The following is a 22,050-nucleotide window of genomic DNA, read 5'->3' as shown; positions in this document are numbered from 1 at the left end:
GCTCCTCTGTCACGGGGATCAATCACAATTAAGTTAATTGCAAATATCTGGCCTAGAGTTAAGTGCCTCCAGTGAGCTTAGATGGAGATAGATGTAGATATATGAGGATGGGATCAGCTCCCCTCTCACCATGCCTTTCCATTATCATTAAATATAAAGGGGCCCCAGACAACCTGTTCATCCTGAATACACAATTATTTGCTAACTACATCACACGGGATGAATCCCACTGGTTAAAAACTTACAGCAGCTCCCCACTGGGCATTTATTCAGGCTAAAACTTACACAGGTCTTTAAATCCAAGGTAGGTCTTGCAACAAGTGTGTGTTTCTGTGCCTTTCCCTGACATGGGACTGTAACATCCAAATCAAATGCTGATGGTGGTGTCATGCACCAATTGCATCATTATTTTGTAATTGAAAAATAGAAAGCATGGCTAAAAGTGCTTTATTCTTCTATCATTGTGTGATTATTTTAAGTGGTAGCTGAAAAAGGACTAATTGCATGGTAGTTTTACTTGGCAGGAAGACCTGCAAGTTGATGCTGCTATAATATATTCTTTTTAAACCATTTGAACTTGCAAATAAACTGTAATTTACCTTTCAATAGATGTCAGTCATTATTAGTACCATAAAAATATCTACTTTCTCTCAGCAGCCAAGGAGAAAGCTAAAAGGATGCTTGCCTTTTCAGACCCGTGGCTGATTATCCTCTGCATGTTTTTAATAAACCTGTAATTTTATTTAAATTCTTGATTCACCACTAAACAATGGAGCCACTGAATATGGATTATTTTTAGGAAAAAGCCACATCACACAATTACAACTGCAAAAAGCTCCGTGTCCTAGTTAGGAAAATTCTTGATTCCAAATGCACTCCCTGCTATGATAAATCTTTTTATGTGTAATGTTGGTTTACAGTAATAGCTTGGAACCCCAGTTTGACATTTCTTTATGGCTAATGTTGCAAAACCAATAATATAAAAGGAAATTCAACCTGAGTGTGAAAGGATACCTCTGTCACATAAAATTTGGATATAGGACAGTGTATTCTCTCACTCAGTGCATCTATAACTTTTCTCAAAATCATATTGTTTCTTCTGTATATCACATCATGTATTAATGTGGGTGATAATTGATAGGAGTAGTTAAGAATAGCTTCAGGCCATGATTTTGAGGAGATTTTCCTGTTTCTTTTACCAGACTGGTGTGATGTGGTCAGGCAGGGTGAGTGGTGGGAGCTCGGTGCTGCCCCGTGAGCTCCCAGTGCAGCAGCGTTAGTGCTCCTTGTTTCCAGCTGGGATCTAGGGAAGCAAAACAGAGATCCTGGGCTGCATCTCTGGGAGATCTGTCTGGAGAGCAAATCACCACTCAGTGAGATCAAATTCTCCCCACTTGTGTTAGGAAACGTGCACTTGGGTCTGAAAACTGCTGTGCTGAAATGGGAAATGCCTGCTCTCCTGCTGCTCCTGGTTTATGTGCAGGGGTTTATTTCTAGGCATGCCAAGCTTCACTTTTGTCCAGTTTCCTTTGTTGACTTCAGAAATGTAAGTACACACCAACCTGACTGCAAAAAGCCTTTCTCTGCTTGGGTACTTAAAACCAAATTATTTCTTTCTTCCCCATCCCAGCTTACAAATAAAAGTGATTGTGGAATTAAAGTGTTGAGGAATAAGAACTTGGTGCTGTGCCTGGGCCTGCAGGCTGAGAGCTCTTCTGTTGCACACATGCACAGAGATTGCCTCTGTAATGTTGTTGGTTCCAAGGGATGTATTTTTATTCTGGAATTTTGCTGGCAGAGGGAATGAAAGGCTGATAAAGCAAATAGTGACAACAGCTTATTTGTAATGCTGTTACCTCAGCCCTCACTGTTGTGTTTGTGTTTAGTTCTGCCTCCTTGAAGTGACAAAGACAGTATTATTAAAATACTTCTGTGCAGGATTTCAGTATTTGTGGGACACAGAGGAGTTACAGGGAGAAGGCAAGGGATGATTTGTGACTTGGACCAGAATTGGAGGCTTTGCCAAGAATTATTTTGAGTGCATTCATTACATGTACAACTCTTTTTCTATTCTTCCTTTTCTTTTTTTTCCAGGAGAAGAAGGAACACAAACGCACACAGAGAGCAGCAGCCAAGAAGCTGAAGGACAGACACGATGCCAGTCTTGCACATCCACATTTCTCAAGCTAATCTGGAGATTCTTGATCATTTTGTCCGTCTCTTCCTCCTGGGTTGGGACCACTCAGTTCGTCAAAATCACTTTTGAGACCTTTGACTGTCCCTTTTTCATTACTTGGTTCTCAACAAACTGGAACATTATGATTTTTCCCATTTATTATTCCGGGCACCTTGCAACTTCACAGGAAAAGCAGTCTCCAATCAAAAAATTCAGGTAGGCTTTATCGTGGCAGTATCCCTTTAAAAAAATCTAATTCCTGAGGGCTGAGATCACTGCTGTGCTCATTCCACCCATGGTGTCAGAATAAAGGTCATGCTACAGAGAACCTCATTCATAAATAGCTCACAGGAGGCTGACAGATGAGTGATGTGTGCTGAATAAATGGGTACTTGATTGTTAAAGGGGTTTTTAAATGAGTTGAAAAGGTCAATAATCTGCTTATAGTCTTGCCTAATTCTCTATATTTTGTGTTCTTGCCTGGATCAGGTGAATCTGTCCAGGTCCATTTATGATAGAATAGCAGTGTTGGGTACAACCAAGCCAGCTCCTGGCTGAGAAGAAAAATGCTCAGAGCTGAGGAGGTGGTTTCCATGTGGAAGATCATGGCTTGCTCTCTGTGCTGAGCAAGTACAGCAGGATGCAAACTGCTCTTTCCTCCTGCTGGAAATTTATAAATTCCTTTTCAGTAGCCCCTGAGAAAACAGAGAAATCCAAGCTTGAGGGTGAACTTCACCTTAGCCAGTTCTGAGGAAAACCACATGTAATCTGTCTGCAGGGCTTGGAAGGACCTCACATTCTGTGACAACTGATTTCACAGTTCCTCCTCCACTTTTGTTATTCCACTGATCTGACAGCATGTGGGAGCTGCTTTAAAGGACAGGACAAAACTCAGCTCACCAAGAGATGCCACACCTTGCCCAGGGAGGGAAGAGATTCACAGGGTCATTTTGGGCTGGGATCCAATTCTGTTGTTCCAGTGCAGGCTTGCTTGGAAGAGAACCTGCCTGACTCCAGCAGAATTGTCTGTTCCACCAGGAATTAGCCAGCGTGGGGCCCATCCCTGGCTCCTGCTGTCCCTGAGCACACAGGGAATACAGTTTGTGACTGTCTGGCTGGAGTGCAGCAGGGCCAAACTCTTCCCTCAGCAGCTTTTTGCCAGGATCTGGGATGTAATTTGGCCCTAAATTATCATTTCTGTCAAATCAGTGTGACTGAAATGGAACAGTTGCACTTAATTAAGTGCTTCTCTGCAAACTCTGGTGCTTTGTCTGTTAATGATGCTTCATTCAGATTTCTGCTGGAGTGTTTGTGAGAACATGAGCAGTGTCAGCTTGGCTTCTGCATGTGGGGTGAAGTAATAACAATTGCACAGCACATAAGGAAGAAGGTGATAAGAAATATCCCTGCAGATAAACCCCCTGCAGTTGGTTCATTGATTATATTTCTATCAGAGCAAAATTTTGGGGCAGTGCTTAAAAAAAAAAGAAATCCTGTGCTTAAATAATTGATATATTTCCCCAGCTGTTAAGAACTGAGCTTTTAAATTTGAGGGCACTCTCTTAAATGCCACAGGAATTTCTGCAGTGAGTGGACTGAGGAATGTGTGGACTCAGGAACAGTGTTAGAGTTGATGGGAATCTTCCCCGAGTATTTCTTATTCCAGATATGTCAGGAACTGACAGATCTGTCAGATCTGTCACGTCCCAAGGAGGAAGTAACTGCTGGTAAATAATGATTTAATCAGGAGGAACAACTACTTGGTCTGTGCTATGTTACAACTTGACTATCCAAATTCTTACAGATAGACATGGGATGGACATCTTCTCAGGATGAGCTCTCCATTTTTTGGCAGGATTTTTTAAAGGATTGAAAATCTGTGGGTTTAACTTGTAGACAGATTTAATTTGGAAAAGATCTTTGGAGGTCATTTTACCAGCCTCTTCCCCTGAACAGAGGCTTTTTCAAACCTGCATTAATTGTGTATTTTCTTGATTTGCATTTTTGATATTGTTCCTGTTACAAGGCTTTTTATTGCACTTTGTAAGATTTCTTGCTGCTTCATTTGTGCCTGTTTTACTCCAGTGCAGTAGCTAATTCTTGTCAATAAACCCATTTGCAGCAGTTCCAGGCTTTCCTTGGAGACCAGAGGTGATTTATCTTTGTGTTTCTGGAGGATGTAGTTACTCTCCAGGAGCTTTAAAGACATCAGGCATTTTGTCCAGCAGATACTCCCAGTGGATCTGAACAAACAATATCTGTGACATCTTGGCAGAGATCAGTGATCCTGGAAGTGACTTGCAGAGTGCTGCCCCAGGCTGGCAAAGCTGCAGAAAGTCACTGCTCCTTTAATAAATCCCACTTGGAATGGCAGGAGTCTCAATCCTCAACTTCAGATTGGCTTTCTGGAAAGTTTAGGCTGCTCAGTACCTAAAGGAGCTGCAAGAGAGATGGATTTTTGACAAGGACATGGAAGGGGAATGGCTTCAGACTGAGAGAGGGCAGATTTAAATTAAATATTGAAAATAAATTCTTGACTGTGAGGGTGGGGATGCCCTGGCACAGGGTGCTCAGAGAAGCTGTGGCTGCCCCTGGATCCCTGGAAGTGTCCCAGGCTAGGTTGGACAGGGATTGGAGCACCCTGGTATAGTGGAAGGTGTCCCTGCCATGGCAGAGGGTTGGAAGTGGATGAGCTTTAAGAGATTCCTTCCAACCCAAACCACTTTAGCATTCTATTATTATAATATTTGAGATTATAAACTGTGTGTTTCTTTACCTTAGGGATTCAATCTTGCGGTCTGAGAAAAGAACTCAGGGTTATGAACTCACTGCTGCGTTTAGGTGAAGTGTCTTGGTTGTCTTGAGGCAGAAGACATCTCTGGGTATCCCCTCAGTATTGTAAATAAAAGTTATGTCCCTCATAAAGAGTTTCCTTGCAGAAAGAAGAAGGAAACTCCTTGCATTAGTGCTGGATAAGATGGTCTGAAGTTCAGGAAGCTCAGAAATAGGAACTCTAACCCTGCCAGCATTTACCACAGCAGAAGACACTGCACAGACTCGACTTTGGAGCCTGATGCAGTTGTGGTGTGGAATAGGTGGGTGAAATTTTCAATGTCAGTACATTTTGCCTCCCCTTTTGGCGCCTTGGCTTCTCAAAGACAAGCAGGGTGATGCTGAGCAGCTTCCTGCCAGGATCCACCCCCGGTGTGAGAGCTGAGATTGGAGCTGCAGCTCTTCCCAGCCAGGGAAAGTGTTGGTAGGTGCAGGTTTAGTGTGAACAAAACATACTGGGAAGAGTTGGACTTCTTGGATAAGGAGAAGTGAGCATCACCTGAAGTGCAGACTGAGCCATGAGCTGGTATTTGTGTATGAAACCCATCCCTGCAGGTTCCTCACCTGTCACTGTAGGACACGTGAAAGCACGACGTGAGCCACTGCTATTTGCAAGGTAAAGAAGGAAGGTTTATTTTCTGACTCCAGCTTTATACTTTTCCAAAGGTGACAGTGGATTGGGGAGTGAATGTGTCACCTCTCCAAAGACATTGGACAAACCACCAGTACATCAAGTTTCTCCACCCCTGTGAAGGAATGCAAAACAATAGGTTGTTTACTGAAAGTTGCCTGAGAAAATTCTCTAATAGAATGTTGTCGCTGTCGAGGCAGGACGGGAATGAGAAGACTGACTTAGAAGGCTGTTGAGAGTAAAACTCCACTTTATTCAGAATACCCTGCTCTTTTATACAGAGCTTTACAAGGATCAAATCCATTGGTCCTGAAGTGAAAACAACTCAAAGCATTGGTGCAGAGTGCGTGACACACAGTGATAGAACTTAACTATAAACAATGTGAAAAACAAGAGAGATAAAGAATTATTTACATTCTTTCCCAGCTCTTTCCCAGGCTTCTGCCTGGAGAGAAACTCTCAGTTTCTTTCTTTGACTGAATCTGAGATGCCCAGAATGTAAACTCAGAAGGCTTTAGAAAATCTTAGGAATCAGGGTGACACTCACTCACAGTCCTGTCCCTCCGTGTAGCAGCAGCAGCTCAGTGCAGCTCCCTCAGCCACCTGTGGAACAGCAAACCCAGACCTGCTCTGCAGGGGGAACATGAGGAACACCATCAGCACAGAGCTGGGCTTCCCATGGACCCTTTCTGTGGGACACAACATTCCTTGGTGCTGTCCCTGAGCCGGGCACTGCAGAGCCCCTTTCCTTTTGCTGCAGCTCGCCACCAGACCAGCAGAGCTGGCCAGGCCCTTTCTGCCAGCTCAGGCTCAGTGCTGGGGACACCACTCACCCACTTTGGTGCCTGCCCCATGCAGCGAGGTGTTTTATTGCTGCAGATGCCATCATTTGGGCAGGAGCCCTGAATTTGTGCTCCCAGAAGGTGCTGCTGTGTAATTTGCTGCCCCAGTGTCACATCCAGGTGATGTCACCACATTCTCTGTGTTCCTGTGCCCCAGGTCTCTGCCTGTTTGCTTTATTTATTTATTTATTTATTTTCTGTGAGCTGTTTAAAACCAGCTGCTGGATTTCATTCGCTGTGTGTCAGAGGGAACAAACCCATTCCTGGGCAGGGCTTGGCATCAGAATAACTGAGAGGGCACACGAGATGTTTGGTGGCTGCCAGAGGCAGAGCTGCACGACTGCCTGAGGTGCTGGAATTCCTGAGAGCATGGCACGCTGCCCAGAGCTGAGGACTACCTGCAAGTAAAAAAGAGTTATTTGTGTTAGAGGGCAGGTTTTAAATAGACTTCTTGTGCATTTGGAAAGAGTTTGTGTCGTAGTTTCAGGGTCAGCTGCCCCTAGATATGTCTGTGCCTCTAAGCCAGCAGCCTGCAGCATTATTTGTGTGGGGAGGGTTCCAGGGAGCCCTCTCTCCTGAGCCCAAGGTTTTAATCACTGCCACGTCTGAGGACTCCTGCAAGTTTAATTTTATTAGCATGTCAAAGAGGCTGAGTTAACCACTGAGCCACCAGCCCTCACAAAGCCTCAGGCAATCTGACTGGGAAAATACAGTGTTCTCCCAGCTCCTCATTGACTGAGCATTATTCATGGAGCTCTGCTGGGCACAGGGGTGAATTCATCACGTCTCTGCCTCACTCAGCCTGACCCTGTCAGAGACTTTGCTGTGTTTTCTTCACGGAGAGTTGAGGAACCTCCAGCCCCTGTTTTGTCTGGTCATTGCTGTGTGTGATGGAGGCCCTTCTTTAACAGCTCATTGCCTGGGGCTTGTGAAGCATTCCCAGATTCTTTTCCTGGATGTGCATCCCTGCTCCTCCCTCCCCCTGCTCCTGGGGGCTCAGAGACAGGAGACATCGCTGGGGCAGCCCCAGCTGCCTCTCCCAGATCACCGACCCAGAACCATGGAATGACCACCGAGCCTTCCTCCTCTGAGGATTCACATCTCAGGGCATCCTCCTGACTCCGCTCCGGGTTTGGCTGTGTGCAGACATCCCAGGGATCTGCAGGACAGCAAAACCTGGCCCGTTCTGGCATCTGGGTCCAGCTGTGCATTTCTGGAGGCAGCCAGGCACATTTCTGCCTCGTTTGAACACAGCACAGGCTTCTTTCTGTTATAAATGAGAATTTATTCAGCCAGATTAAAAGTAAAAATAATTTTATTAGCGGTCAAATTCTATCTAGCCAGCCACAAGGAAAGGACAGAGCCGAGCCAGGGGTCGGCCCTGGGTGTGCCACAAGGAGTCAGCCTCAGCAGAGGTTTTCTCCTATGCCCACACACCTCCATCCTGGCACAAGTGCTTTTTATAGGAAAATTCCACCTGAGGCCAAGATTTCAGCAATCAGTCTTTTCTTCTATTCAGTGTCCATAGGTTAATAAGATTTTCTTTTTTTGGTGATGAGGAGAAATAATTCAATGTCCGGAGTAGGTGAATTCTTGATGAGATTTTATGGGAAGGCTGCATTCACATGGATCTGTCTGAGGATTTCCATGAGATCCATCTTGGACCATTCATGTGACGATCAGCACCGATGATCAACACCTGGAGTCCCCATGGTCAGCACCTGGAGTCCAGCCATGGCCCATCTCCTGGCCGAGCCAATCCTGTGACTTGTAAATCAGTTTCCAATATACACCCAGTCTCACCTGCAAGGGAGGGGAACTAATACAACGGGCATAATCTAACAAGTATCTAATATTACATATTTCATACAAGGGATGGCGCGAATTATATTTACTACACATAACATTTCCTCTAAGATCCTGACAGCCCCTGAGGCAGGGTGGGCTTAAAATGATGCAGCTGTGCCCCAGAAGTGATGGCAGAATTCCCACCACGCCGGTGCGGGGCTCACAGAGCAGGTTGGTTGGTGCCAGGACATGGAGCACCCTGGCTGTGGTGTCATGGAAAGGGGACACAGCCACAGTGCACCCACCTGTCTCGAGGTGAGGTGTAGTCTGAGCCCAGAATCACCCTCTGCACCCACCTATGTCTCAAGGGGAAGCATCTTTTAAAAGTAAATTGCTATATCACTACCATATATTTAAAAAATATATATATTTATATATAAAAATATAATATAATATAATATAATATAATATAATATAATATAATATAATATAATATAATATAATATGACATATATTAATTATATTATATCTATTCTATTCTATTCTATTCTATTCTATTTATTGTGTAATACTATATTATATTACCTATGTAGTATTACATAATATTACATAATTATATATACATATAATGCTATATATATAATATCAATATCATTATCAATATCAATACACTATATTGATATATATATATAAACATATTTAAATAAAGGTAAGCTGCTGTATCTGCATGTCAAGGAACACTGAAGTGCTGCCAGTGATTTCCTTCTCACACAAGGAAACTTCTCACCTCTAACTCCTGCTGAAATCAGAGTTACAAAAACATGTAAAGTTAGGCATTACTTTATTTGCTTCATTAATTTGTTTGCTTTACATCTCTGATAAATGATGCCCACCAGTAACTGTTCTTTTTCATATTTTAAACATTTTTATCCTGATCTGTGGTGAACAGGACTCCTGAGAGCGTTGAGGTCAACTAGAGTGAAGGAGATAATTAGCAGATCCACCAGCCTGAGTACACAGAGTTTGAGAATGGAATTTATTTTTGCCAGAAATGACTGCTTTGTACACCAGGCTGTCTTCGTGGCATCAAGAAACAAGTGGCTATTAAGTAGAATCATAAAACCATTTGGGTTAAGATGTAGCTGATCTCAGTTATTACATAGATGTTATTATTCTACTTTGGAGCCTCAGGACATTTGGATTATTCTCTCCCTGTCCCTTCCCTTGGAAGGATGTGCTGCAGGCTGAGGCTGCCTTGGTTCACTCCACTGATTTTTGGGGTCACTTGTGGGACCTCCTGTGTTTAAAGCAGTGCCAGGGTGCTAAAATGTGGATGAAAAATTAAATTATATAATTTCCATAAAGATTTGTAGGGAATGGGTATGTTTATTTATAGCACATGTCAGGACTTATTGCCCTTTAATGGACATGCATACCTTTGAACGTTTGATCTTTTTAATTACCTTTATTAATTTATATATGCATAAAAATTTACAATAGGTTAATGTATATTTATTTTGTTGATTTTACATTACACTTATAGTTAGTTATATTTGTACTTAGTTTTTGTTAGAAGGTATAGAAAGAATTTCTGGGTTACTTTGCCTTGTTTTAAGGTCTGAGGAGTTTTTTTATCTCTTTTCCTTAGCTGGGGTAGTTTTCTTAGGGCTGCATATTAACTAGAATAAACAGCATATTTAGTAAGCTCAAAGTGGCTCATTTCACCTAAATCTAAATGGATTTCTACCTTGTTAAATTTTTACTCTGTCTCATTCCCCCCTTTTCTCAAGATGATAAGTAAATTATTTTACTTAATGCAAATCTTTATATTAGTAAGTGCCTTTTAGTGGTTTAATATGTATATTTGACTTATTGGGTACAATTAGAGTTGTATAAGGAGTTTTTAAGTATATATAATCTTTATTAGTATATATAAATATAGTTTTGTGATTAATGACTGAATGAATCTTGAATTGGCAGATAAATAGTGGCATTGCATATAGTAAGTAGTAACGTAGTGGGTATATTAGAAATAGGATTATAGGTTATGGATGTTTGCCATCTTCTCAGTGCCTGCCATGCCAAGAAGTGAAGCACACTGGGAATATCTTCAGGAATACCTTCAACCAAGAGTGCAGAGTTCCTAAAAAACATCCTTCCCAGTCTGGGAAAGGCAGAAATTCCTGAAATCCCAAAGAAGCAAACAGCTCACTTGAGCTGTGTGGGACACAGTGTTTGGGAAGCTGGGGGGTTTGTTTGCAGTTTAATCCTCAAGGAATTGTCTCCCAGAAAATACAGTTTTTCACTGTACAATAAAAAGAAGCTGTTAAATACCTTCCCCTCCCTTTCCCTTCCTTCTCTCACACTCCTGTTTGCCTGGCTCACTCCCACTGCCTGGTGGCTCCCTTCCCCACCACGCTGTGTCTGGCAGTCTTTTTGAGTATCTTTAGGCAATCCTTAAAGCTTCCTTGGCCATGCATAAAAATATAATTCAGTAAGAACGAAAAGAGAGCTTGGAGCAATGCAAAAAGAGAAGAAAATTGGCAAGCTGCAGAGAAAAAAATGGTGATTCTAATCCCTGTGCTCATGGCCTTGAAGGCAGAGTCTGGGAGCTGTCAGAACATTATAGATAACCTTCATTTCTGTGTGTGAGTCCCTGGGATTATTGTTGCACAGAGTGTGATTATTCCAGGTAAGTTAGGTCTTTTCTTCTTGAGAAATTGCTGTTTAAAGAAGATTGTGGCTTGTTTTCCCTATGTGAATTAAATAATGGATTCTCTTGGGCGTGTGGAGTAGTGAGGAAAAGCAGGATAAAAGCCTAATGAATGTTTGTTGTGCTGGAGTGAATGCTAAGGAAAACCCTGGCTGAGACTGAAACTCTTTTCTTTCCATAGGGAATGCAGTCGGATTTTTGGTGAAGATGGTCTGACGCTGAAACTCTTTCTTAAAAGGACTGCTCCCTTTTCTATTCTGTGGACTTTGACTAACTACCTGTATTTACTGGCTTTAAAGAAGCTCACAGCCACAGACGTCTCTGCCCTCTTCTGTTGTAACAAAGCTTTTGTCTTCTTGCTTTCTTGGATTGTGCTCAAAGACAGGTTCATGGGAGCAAGGGTAATGAACATGCCTCCTTTTCCACTCTCTCATCTTTTCATTATTGCACTTAAACCCATCAGCCATGGTGCTGCCCCAGCAGTGCTGCACTGGGGTGTAGACACACCATGAAAAGCTTTCTCATTCAGTTTTATGATGCAGCCTCAGGATCAGTTAGAGACCTCAGAATTCAAGGAGCTATTACAGCCAAGTGTAACTTGATAAATTACAATAGGAGAACTTCCAGTTTCATATAAACCTGTCTTGGCTTATTGTGCTGAAGTTTGGTTGATTATATTTTAAATTTAGTGATGAATGCTTAGATTCTAACCAAAGCAGTTTTCTTCTTTGTTTGGATAGACAGATGTTTGCAATGTGTGATGTTTATGTCTTGTGCTACCCTGTCACTTTTCAAACACACATTTACATGTGCATGTGTAAAAATTGCTTTAAAATTAACACAGCTCTCTTGTGTGGAGGTGCATTTTGCACTGAAGTGTTTCAGGACGCACTGGCAGTAAAATGGACCTGCAAAAATTTAAAACAGTACTCAAACAAAATGTGCCCCTGGATCTGGGGGAAGCAAACCTGTTTTGTGATTTTCCATGCACACATCTCCCAACATGCAGCAGTTTAAACTCTTGGCTTCACATCTTGGATGAGGAGTAGTGAGGATTTCTGCAAAGTTCATTGATGCAGATTCCCCTCTGAAATGGCTCAAGGTCGTGTTGGGCACAGTCCTGACTGAATTATTGGAAACTTTGAACTTCATTAGGCACTGGCTGGGGCCAGGTGTGGTGGCTGTGACCAGAAGGGACCAGCAGCAGCTGGATTTAAGTTCCATGGAAAGCTTGGTGGATCAGGACACTCATTCGAGTCAGTTTGGTTTTTGAAAATGGGCACAGCAGCTTTTTTTTCTTTTTTTTTTTGGATTAATAGTGTGATAGAAGGTTCAGAAATGAAAGGAAAAGACATCCTGTTGTACAGGTGTCTCATCTGGCTTTTGGAGCAACCACCAGGACAGGACACTGAGCAGAACTGTGCTTGCCAGGCTGAGGAGGTGAGCCAGTGCTTGAAGGTAACGCCAGACACCTGGATATCTATATCCTACACAGATGAAAATACAGAAAGATCAGGTGAATGTGACCCACCCTCAGCCCACTGACTGATTCAAAGAATAAACAGGGTGTAAACCCCTCAGTTCTCTACAGAAATAGCAGGAGCAATAACGACCCCCCTCTGACCCTTGATCATCTGAAAAGATTGAGCATTTTGTACCCTTTAAGCTAATTTTCATCTCAAAGCAGCATCTTTCTGGCAGAGCAAGCATAGCTCTTGTGTTCTCCCAGCCTGCTCTGTTAAAGAAACCTAGAAATAAAAGCTGGTTTCAGTTATTATTTATTTTTCACTGGCTAAAAAAGGTTGCCATAAATGTGCATTAGTATGAATTTTGTAAACACCGTGGGGTTTACACAGGAAAAACCTGGAGGGAAAAGTGAGCAGCAAATCCTGCACATAAACTGGATTTCACTGCTCATTGGCAGAGCCTGGGTGCCTTTGCTGGATGGGTAATTCACAGTGTTTTTCAGCTGCTCTCCTGACAGAATAACACTTAATTATGTTAATAACCACGCAGGAGTGTTTGAGACAGCAGCACAGACCCAGCTTTTTGTGCTCTGAATGCCTCAGCTGCTCTCGCCCGCAGCTCCTCAGAGAGTAGCAGGAATTGGGTTATTTGGACAGCAAGGACATGAAAAGAAATAAAGGTCTAACCCCATACCCTGAGCCATGTTTTTGTGGAAAAACTCTGCACCCAGGAGCTGAGCCAGCTTTTCCAAGGAACTCAGCTCAGCTCAGCCTCAATGCTCCGTGGCCGTTGGGCACATCCAGGTGGCATCGAGGTGGGGATTCACAGAATGACAGAATTCACAAAATTCACAGAATCACAGAATTCACAGGATCACTGGGTTGGGAGAGATCTTCAAGATCATTGAGTCCAACCCAGCCCCAGCACCTGAACCAAACCCTGGCACCCAGTGCCACATCCAGGCTTTGTTAAACACACCCAGGGATGGTGGATCCACCACTTCCCTAGGCAGACAATTCCAGAACTTTATCACCCTTTCTGTAAAAAGCTTTTTCCTAATATCCAACCTGCATTTCCCTTGGCACACCTTGAGGCTGTGTGCTCTGGTTCTGTCAGTGCTGCCAGGAGGAAGAGCCCAGCCCCACCTGAGCCCAGCCACCTTTCAGGAGCTGTAGAGTGATAGGGTCATACCTGAGTCTCCTTTTCTCCAGGCTGAGCACCCCCAGCTCCCTCAGTGGTTCCTCACAGGGTTTGTGTTCCCAGCCCCTCAGCAGTGCCTGGGACTGGCTCTGCAGCACATTCCCAGCTCCCTGTCTGCTCAGTGTGGCTGCAGCAGTCCCCAAACTGCCCACGGATGCTCACGGGCATGTGGGATCTGCCTGACATCCCTGTGATCCCCTGGCATCCTTCCTGCACAACTGAGAGCTGCTGCCAGCCAGGCTGGATTTTTAGATGCCACATCTAAAGACAAACCTGTCTTGCTGGCCACCCTGTGGAATGGCACAGTGCCCTGCAGAAGGGCTGCACACAGAGCCATCAGTGGTGAAGCTGTAGCACCCACCCGGGACAGAAAAGCACCAGGGGAGGTTTAGGTTGGATATTGGGAGAGATTTCTTTACAGAAAGGGTGGTCAGACACTTGCCCAGGGAAACGTGGGGTCACCATTCCTGGCAGTGTTCAGGACATGTGTAGATGTGGGGCTTGTGGACATAGTCTAGTGTGGATCTGGCAGTGCTAGGAGAAGGGATGGACTCAGTGAGGTCTTCTCCAACCTTAACAATTCTCTGGTTCTATTTACCTATAAAAAGCAGTGCAGGTGGAGGTACCTTGAAGTACCTCCTGCCCTGGGCAAGGACACACAGAACCATCCCTGCCTGCACCTTAACCTTTGCTTGGACACTTACGAACATCTCTCTCAAATTAATAATGTATACATGTTACACTTTGGGAAGTCCAGAGAGCTTTGGCTCCAAGCAAGCACAAATACTTTAAAAACTTTACATATTTCAGTAGTTCTGCTGGCTTGTGCTGCTTAGATTTAGACACATACTTAAATGTTTGCATGTTTAAGCCCTTGGTTGGGCTTCAGGTGTGGAGTTGAATCACTGTTTTTTAGGTAGGTACAGAGCAGTTTGGGGACATTTTTCTCCCCTGAAAATGTTGACTTCAGCTGGGGAGAGGTTTCTTCCCCATCCCTGAAGGTTTTCAATGCCATGTTGGATGGGGCTTGGAGCAACCTGGTCTAGTGGAAGGTGTCCCTGCCATGGCAGGGGGTTGGAACTGGATGATCTTTTAAGTTCCCTTCCAACCCAAACCATTCTTTACACCTCACTTTCTGCTGTGGTCAACACAGAAAAAAAAAAATGTTTCTGATAAACTGTTGGTTGGCCTTGCTCTCTTTCAGGGAAAAAAAGGGAAAAAAAAAAGAGGCATGCTAGTTTAATTCCTTACCTAGGAGGCTCCAAAAGAAAGTTGCTACATTATTCCATTAATTAAAAGCCTCGTTTAATGAACTGACAGCCACCTTTGCTTCCCTGTGACCTTGCAGAGCAGCCTGCAGATTTGAGCTCAGGTTTCTAAAGCCAACACCTGAGGCAGGCACAGGGCAGCTGTGCTGGTGCCCTGGTATGTAACATGCAAGAGGAGCCTTGAGCATGAAATTTAAATAATGTTTTTGCTGTTTTCAGTCTCGGGAGGTGTTGATGCTCCATGTGTCCATCCTTTTAGTTGTTTCAGGGGGGAAAAAAGTGTTTGGCTTTATAAATAATTGATTAAATTAGGGGTCTGGCTCTCTAAATTTGGTTTAGACAGACTGGGAGTAAGTTTTTCATTATAAAAGGGGATGATGGATCTACTCATTTTCACTGACACAAGGAAAGGACTGAGCAGTGAGGGCACCAAGAATTAAATCTCCATCCTTGCCCTTGGAAGGAGGCCATTACTACATTGGACTCTTCTGTTTTGCCTTCTGAGACTGACATGTTGCTGGAAATCCTCCAGCTGACAGCTGAAATCCTGAATTTCCGTGCAGGGCAGGATGTGCAGGGCAGCCTGAGATGACTCCAGGCAGGCAGTGTGGCAGGGCAGGGGTGTTCTGCACACCCAGAGGAGAGGCTGTGGATGTTTGAGGGGTCCTGGCTGTCACTGGACATTACTTCAAGGCTGGGACTTTGTGTGGTGTCTCCCAGGATGGCCCCACTACTGGAATGTGTTATCCTGGGGAGGAAAAGGGGGGAACATCCTGGTCCCCTCTTGCTAAAACCCTCCCAGATCTCATCACACCACTGAGAGACTGAGGGATCTGGATTTGAGCTTCATTTCATGATGAATTTGGAGTATCAGTGATACCTTCAGGTTTTGCTGACCTGTGTGTTGGAGTTGGGGTGTTTCACGTGGAAGTAAGGTGGGACACAGACCTGCAGTGGGGTTTGTGACTTTGGCACAGCCACTGCCATGTGAGGGGGCACCTGTGTGCCTCAAGGACTGGTGAAATAGGCCTGATGGTGAGGGGGAAGGACTCAAAGCTGCCCCCAGGAGATGAGTTTTCCTGGGAAGATGTTGGCCTGGATGCCTAGGGGATTTAGGAGCACTGACATTTTTACCTGTAGTCTCAGAGACTGGCCCTGCCCTGGGTTCCCCATTGTCCCCTGTGTGAGAACAGCCTCACCTGAGTCAGTCATGTGTCCCTGTCCTGTGTGTCCCTTGAAATACAGTTTTGCTCTACTGACTGGCTCTGCTGAAGTTATTTTTGGGGGTTTTTTTGTGCTTATTGCCTCAGTCTGGCTCACATCTGCCTGGGATGTGTGCCAGTGGGTTTTTGGGACTCTTGGCAAAACAGTGAGCTCTGAAAGGCTATTTTGCAGGAGGGCACGTGTTTGGATTGAGATGAAGTCTTTGAGGTCTGTGGGCTGAAGCTGAGGTTTATCCAGGACTAAATATTTCTTAAATGAAGTTCAGTGATGTTTTCAAGAGGCAAAGTGCCCATGTCACGTTGGTGCTGGCTCAGGAGAAGTGCACTGGCTCATGAAAGTTGGGTATTCAGTGTCTTTGAAATTCACACTCCACATTTACCTGCTGAGGGCAATTAGGTGGAATTATTCTTTTAAAAGAATAAAACACTTTGGGCTCCCTACCACTTCCTTAAGGTTCTTGGAGTCAAGATCCAGGATTTCAGATGTGGTGTAGTTAATGATTCCTGTTCTTTTTCTTTGAAGCTCCTTAGATGCTCTCTCTGGGATTTTCAAATGAGGCCAAAAACCTAAGCACAGATGTAAAGCTTCATGAAGAAATTCAGTCATATCTGTCCAAAAAAAAAGGGCACAGCCAAAACAGCTGGAAGAGCTCCTTGAGGTATCCTGGTATTCCAAAATACAGGGCTCATTCCACTGGACTAAATTTCCAGGCTGTTTGGCCATCTAATGTTTGCATTTCAAGTCCAGTTGGTGGCTTTGCTGAATATTTCTCTTGTTGTACAGTAGAGTGTGATGCCTTAAAATTTCTTGATCTCACAGGTGCCTCTCCAAGTTGGATGTTTAGCTGACAAAATCCATAATGATGGATGTTCTGTCAGGAAGCCCCAGCAGAATTTGCAGTGCTGTAGATCCACACCCCTGTCAGGGCACACACTTCCATTATGCTTCACAATCTTCCCTGTTTAAGGGAAAACAAGAAAGCTCCAGGTAATGACGCTCATGAGAAGCCCCTCCCAGTGATGATCTCAGCTTTACACTGCTTTGCTTTGTCTGTGCAGATAGTGGCAGCAATAATGGCAATCACAGGAATTGTAATGATGGCATATGCAGATGGTTTCCAGGGTGATTCAATTATCGGGGTGGCCTATGCCGTGGGATCAGCCTCCACGTCTGCACTCTATAAGGTAGGTCACAACTGTTTGTTGGCACTCCTAAATTCATTCACATTGCCTGTTAAAATGACATAAATACAAAGAGAATCGCTGTAAAATGAATGTTTTGTTCCGTTCCTCACTCCTGCGTCACTGTGGTGACAATGTGAGGGTAATTAGTTGTCATCTGCCAATTACCCAGAATGGCTTTTCTTAATGAGCCTTTAATGAAATCTCCACTGTCACGCCAGGAGGAGTTTGAGATCATTTTTAAATCATGACAAGAGTTTTTCTACACTTTCCAAAGGGGTTTCCATGTGCAGCAGGGTGGACAGCTCATCCCAGGTCTGCCCTGCAGCTCCCTGGCACGGGCTGGGCTCGGAGCCCTGGTGTCAGCCTGGCACAGGCTGTTCTTTAGAGCCCCTTCTGCTTGGAAGAATTGGCTGCTCTGGAGGGTGAGGGCTGGGATAGGCAGGAATTCTGTGTCTCAGGAGCAGGCTGGGCTGAGCGTGGCTGGGTTTGTTTTCAGCTGCCTGTGTAAAGTTTGGAGTGGGTCGTGGCAGGATCAGGAGCTGCCCTTGCAGCTTTAGACTTTGCTCATCTCACTCATGGATTTGTTGTGGCCTTTCAAAAGTCAGAGTTCATGAATTGAGGCTCACAGAGGACAGGTTCTCACAGAGTGAGCCCTTCCAGGCTGGTTTTCCTCTCACAGCAGGGAAGTCACTGGAGTCTCCTCCCAAACACCAGCATTGCCACACTCAGCCCAAATCGTCTACACTTACTGCATGAATGGTGTGTCCTCGAGTTCTTGGTTTATTCTTGGTTTTTCCAGGGTTCTCCTGCACTTGTTCCTCATGGCATTTTGTCTAAAGCTTTGTCATACAGACTCAGCCATCCCCGTGGCAAAGACATGGAGCTGAAACACAGGAAAGGGCAGAAATCCCACCAAAGATCCCTTTGCAAGACTCCTGGGAGGGAAAAGGGCTGTGCCAAGTTGTCCTTTGCTCCACTCTCCCCGGGGTAATGGAGTGCTTCCATGGCAGGCATGGAATCTAAACCCCTCCTCTCTCCTCTCCCCTCTCCTCTCCAGGTTTTGTTCAAAATGTTTCTTGGGAGTGCAAACTTCGGGGAAGCAGCTCATTTTGTGTCCACCCTGGGCTTCTTCAACTTCATCTTCATCTCCATCACCCCCATCATCCTCTACTTCACAAAAGTGGAGTACTGGTACCCCTTCTCTGCTGTGCCATGGGGCTACCTGTGTGGAGTAGCTGGCCTCTGGTTAGGTAAGTGATAAAACTATTTATTTATTTTTCTAGGTCTTCACCCCTCCAACCCTTTATAAAATTGGCCTCGGGCACAAACAATTTCCCCCTGTCCCCTTAAGCAGCAGAGCTCTCCCACAGATCACAGTGCAAACTGGTGCTCCTTAGAAATGATTCATATTTTTCATTACACTTCATGAAACATTACTATTAATTGAGATACAATTAATAATTGATAGGTAAGCATAGTTATAATTGATAACAATGAATAATTAACAGTAATAGCAGGGAGTAAACATGAAGCAGCACTACTAATTGCCCATTTTTCCATCCCTACCGTAGTTCCACACCAATGCCCCTGTCTCTGGCACAGCTTGACTGCTTTAAATCCCATTTCAAAGGGGCTGCATGTTCCCAGTCAGCTCCTGGGGGATGTTTGTGCACTGACAGGGGCACCCCCAGTGCTGGGGCACCTTTCTGAGGCTTCTGCAGGCTCTGGGAAGGACTCACATAAGGCTTCCTCTTTCTGAGCCAGCAAAATACTTGTTGGATTTAACCCAGGGACATTTTCATTTCCACATAAAACAGCATCCTCTCCTTTGGTAAAGTCTTTTATTCCATAATTGAAGAGGTTTTTGTCTTACTATGTGTTTATTAAATGGCAGCAAAGAGAATGTCATTGCCCATCCCATCCTGAGATGTGGCCAGGCTGGCAGCTGAGTTGCTGTGAGCACCTCAAGCTGCTCAAACCACAACTGCAGCTGCCCTGTGAGCTCCTAGGGTACCAAAATTAGGAATAATTTGTCACCCAAGTGTATAAACCCCACCTTATGCAGCAGACTCAGGAGCAGGACTGAGTGGTGGGTGATCAAAAACTTAAATTCAAGGAAAAGTTAAAGAAACTTAAGAAAATGTCAAGTTTTTTTTTAATCTTTCAAGGAAATTAGAGCTCTCTGGGAGTGCTGTATGTAACAAAGAAAACCCCAAAACAACAAAAGACCAGGTTTTTTGTACCTGATTAAAGCCTGTGCAAAGCCATGGAATATGATAACTTCAGTATTATGATTTGTGAAAAGCCATTCAGCCCTCCCCTTTCCCCTGTGAAGAATTTCCCCTAATTTTATAGAAAAGTAGAAAATTAGAAAATTTAGAAAATTCCTCCTATAGAAAAAAAACCAAAAATCAATCACTTTGTGACAACTCCCTCATTGTGGTGTGGATACTTAATATCACATATTGTCCCTTTAGGGTCTAGGTGGAGGAGAAATGTCTCACTCTGGTGTTTTCCCCCATTTTCATGTGTTATTCTCTGTTTTTCCCTAGCTTTCAACATCCTGGTTAACGTTGGCGTGGTGCTGACCTACCCCATCCTGATCTCCATTGGCACCGTGCTCAGCGTCCCTGGGAATGCAGGTACCAGTGCCACAGCTGCTGCTGCTGCCAAAATGAGCCCCTGGGAACTCAGAAAGCACTTTATTGCTTAAATAATTTGTTGGGTGGAAGTTTACTCCAGAGTCCTGTCTTGAACAACCTCTGCTCTGGAGCAGCTCTCAGCTCTTCAGTCTCCTCAGCCTCATCGCTCCTGGGGTTTGAGCAGCGGGGAGGATCTGGATTTTGGGGGATGCAGCTGTGAAGCCATGCCTGGGGGAGGCTGCCCAAGGGCTCAGGTGTGCTGTGGGGGCTGTTGTGGAGCTGGGAGGCTGGGCCTGGAGGCACCTGGAGCTCTCTCCCCATCCCTGGTTGCTGCAGCCTGAGGGAACACTGTGCTGATGCAGCCTGTTGTGGGTAGGAGAGCTGCTATGAAGTGCCTTCTGTCCCAGAAATCACAGAATCACAGGTTCATTAAGGCTGGAAAAGACCTCCAAGATGATGGAGTCCAACCTTCAACCTTTAACCTTCATCCCTGTGCTCACTAACTATAAAGTGAAGTGCCGTGTCCACTCATTTTTTGGATACTTTGAGGGATGGTGACTCCACCACTGCCCTTGGCAACCTGTGCCTGTGCCTTACCAGTCTTTCAGAGATTTTTTTCCAAATATCCAATCTCTCCCAACTTGGGGTCTTTTCCCTTTGTCCTGTCCCTTTTGTGCAGCCTCTTGCAGAGAGAAAGAAGGTCCCTCCTGAGCCTCCTTTTCTCCAGGCTGAGCCACCACAGCTCCCTCATGGACCCTTCACCACGGAAATCTTGAGGCTCAATCCAGCCCCTCCAGGCTTCCTCAGAAGCTGGGGCACCTCCAGTCCTGCACTGTCAGGTCAAAGCTTGGGGAGATCTGAGAGCCCCATGGCCAGTGTCACCCCCAGAGTGTGACGAAGGGTCACAGGGACATGCCAGGCTGCTCCTGTGCCAATTTCTCTTGGGGTTCTGAGGGTCAGGGTGACCCCAGGAGATCACAAAGAGTCTTTGCCTCCCTTAGCCCGAGCAGCCAAATGAGGAGCCTGGAATGTGTCTGATTGCACTTCCAAGGTTGTTTATTTCTTCTCATCTAAACATTCTTTCTCTGACCTGCTGAGCTCTGGCCAGCAAGGAGGCCGTGGCATTCTGCCCTGAGCCTCGAGTGGCTCCCACCTTATTTACTCAAAACTCCGTGTCTGTGTTTGCAATTTCTTCCCCAATTCCCATCACCCATGTCAGACTGTGAATCTCTACCTTAAACCAACAGAAAAGTGCCACCACCACACCAAGACATGGAGGACAAGGTGAAGGAGAAGGAGGTCAGGACAGTCCCAAATCCCTCCATCTTGTACCCCCTTGAACCCCATTCTAAAAATCTCAAAATTCTATTTATCCACCCTGTGTTAGTTCAAATGTCACACTACTCAAACCCTTGTGACTTGTAATTCCTCACACAGAGTTGGCAGCTTTTTCCATGGGCTAAAATCAAAGCCACAGGTGTTTTTGACTTCTTGCCAAGGTCTCCAAGACCCCTGCCAGGGTCCTGAGACAGCCAGGGCAGCCAGAGGGATGTCCCAGACTCCAATACTCTTGGTGCCATCGTCCATCCTGCTGCTGCTCTGATTCTGTTGTTGTTTCCTCCCCTCCCAGCCGTGGACCTGCTGAAGCACAAGATGATCTTCAGCGTGGTGCGGCTGGGGGCCACCATCATCATCTGCATCGGCTTCCTGCTCATGCTGCTGCCCGAGGAGTGGGACGAGATCACCCTGAGGTTCATCAACAGCCTGAAGGAGAAGAAGAGCGAGGATCACTCCGAGGACATCACGGAATCCAGCGTCCACACGAGGAGCAGGAGCAGAGCCAACGGGACAGTGTCCATCCCGCTGGCGTAGGGCTGGAGGACTCTCCCTGCAGGCTGATGTATATTCTGTGAATATAGCTTAACTTTCCTCACCACCTGTATGCTTCAAAAAATGTCATCTAACCTGAGCAGGGGATGAACTGTAAGATAAGAGAAGTACATCTATGATAAATGTTTACATTTATACACTTAACAAGGAACGGGTGTAAATAACTGCAATAAAATCTTTTGTAATAAACAAA

The 22,050-nt window shown here is 44.9% G+C and overlaps 1 protein-coding gene across 2 annotated transcripts in view; it reads left to right on the top strand.

The window, feature by feature from the left end:
* The window catches only part of SLC35F4 (solute carrier family 35 member F4), a 118,928-nt gene extending 96,878 nt beyond the window's left edge, over nt 1-22,050 (top strand). For both annotated transcript variants that reach the window (XM_021534645.3, XM_021534644.2), the window contains 6 exons: nt 2,095-2,392; nt 11,164-11,383; nt 17,200-17,325; nt 18,383-18,575; nt 19,878-19,967; nt 21,598-22,050. In XM_021534645.3, coding sequence (XP_021390320.1) covers nt 2,095-2,392; nt 11,164-11,383; nt 17,200-17,325; nt 18,383-18,575; nt 19,878-19,967; nt 21,598-21,839 — 1,169 coding nt within the window. In that variant the 3' untranslated portion in view covers nt 21,840-22,050. The remainder of the gene's footprint in view (nt 1-2,094; nt 2,393-11,163; nt 11,384-17,199; nt 17,326-18,382; nt 18,576-19,877; nt 19,968-21,597) is intronic.

The sequence above is a fragment of the Lonchura striata genome, chromosome 6, assembly GCF_046129695.1.
Source record: "Lonchura striata isolate bLonStr1 chromosome 6, bLonStr1.mat, whole genome shotgun sequence".
NCBI classification, from domain to species: domain Eukaryota; kingdom Metazoa; phylum Chordata; class Aves; order Passeriformes; family Estrildidae; genus Lonchura; species Lonchura striata.
Note: the sequence above shows the minus strand (reverse complement) of the source record. Positions and strands in the feature narration are given on the sequence as shown.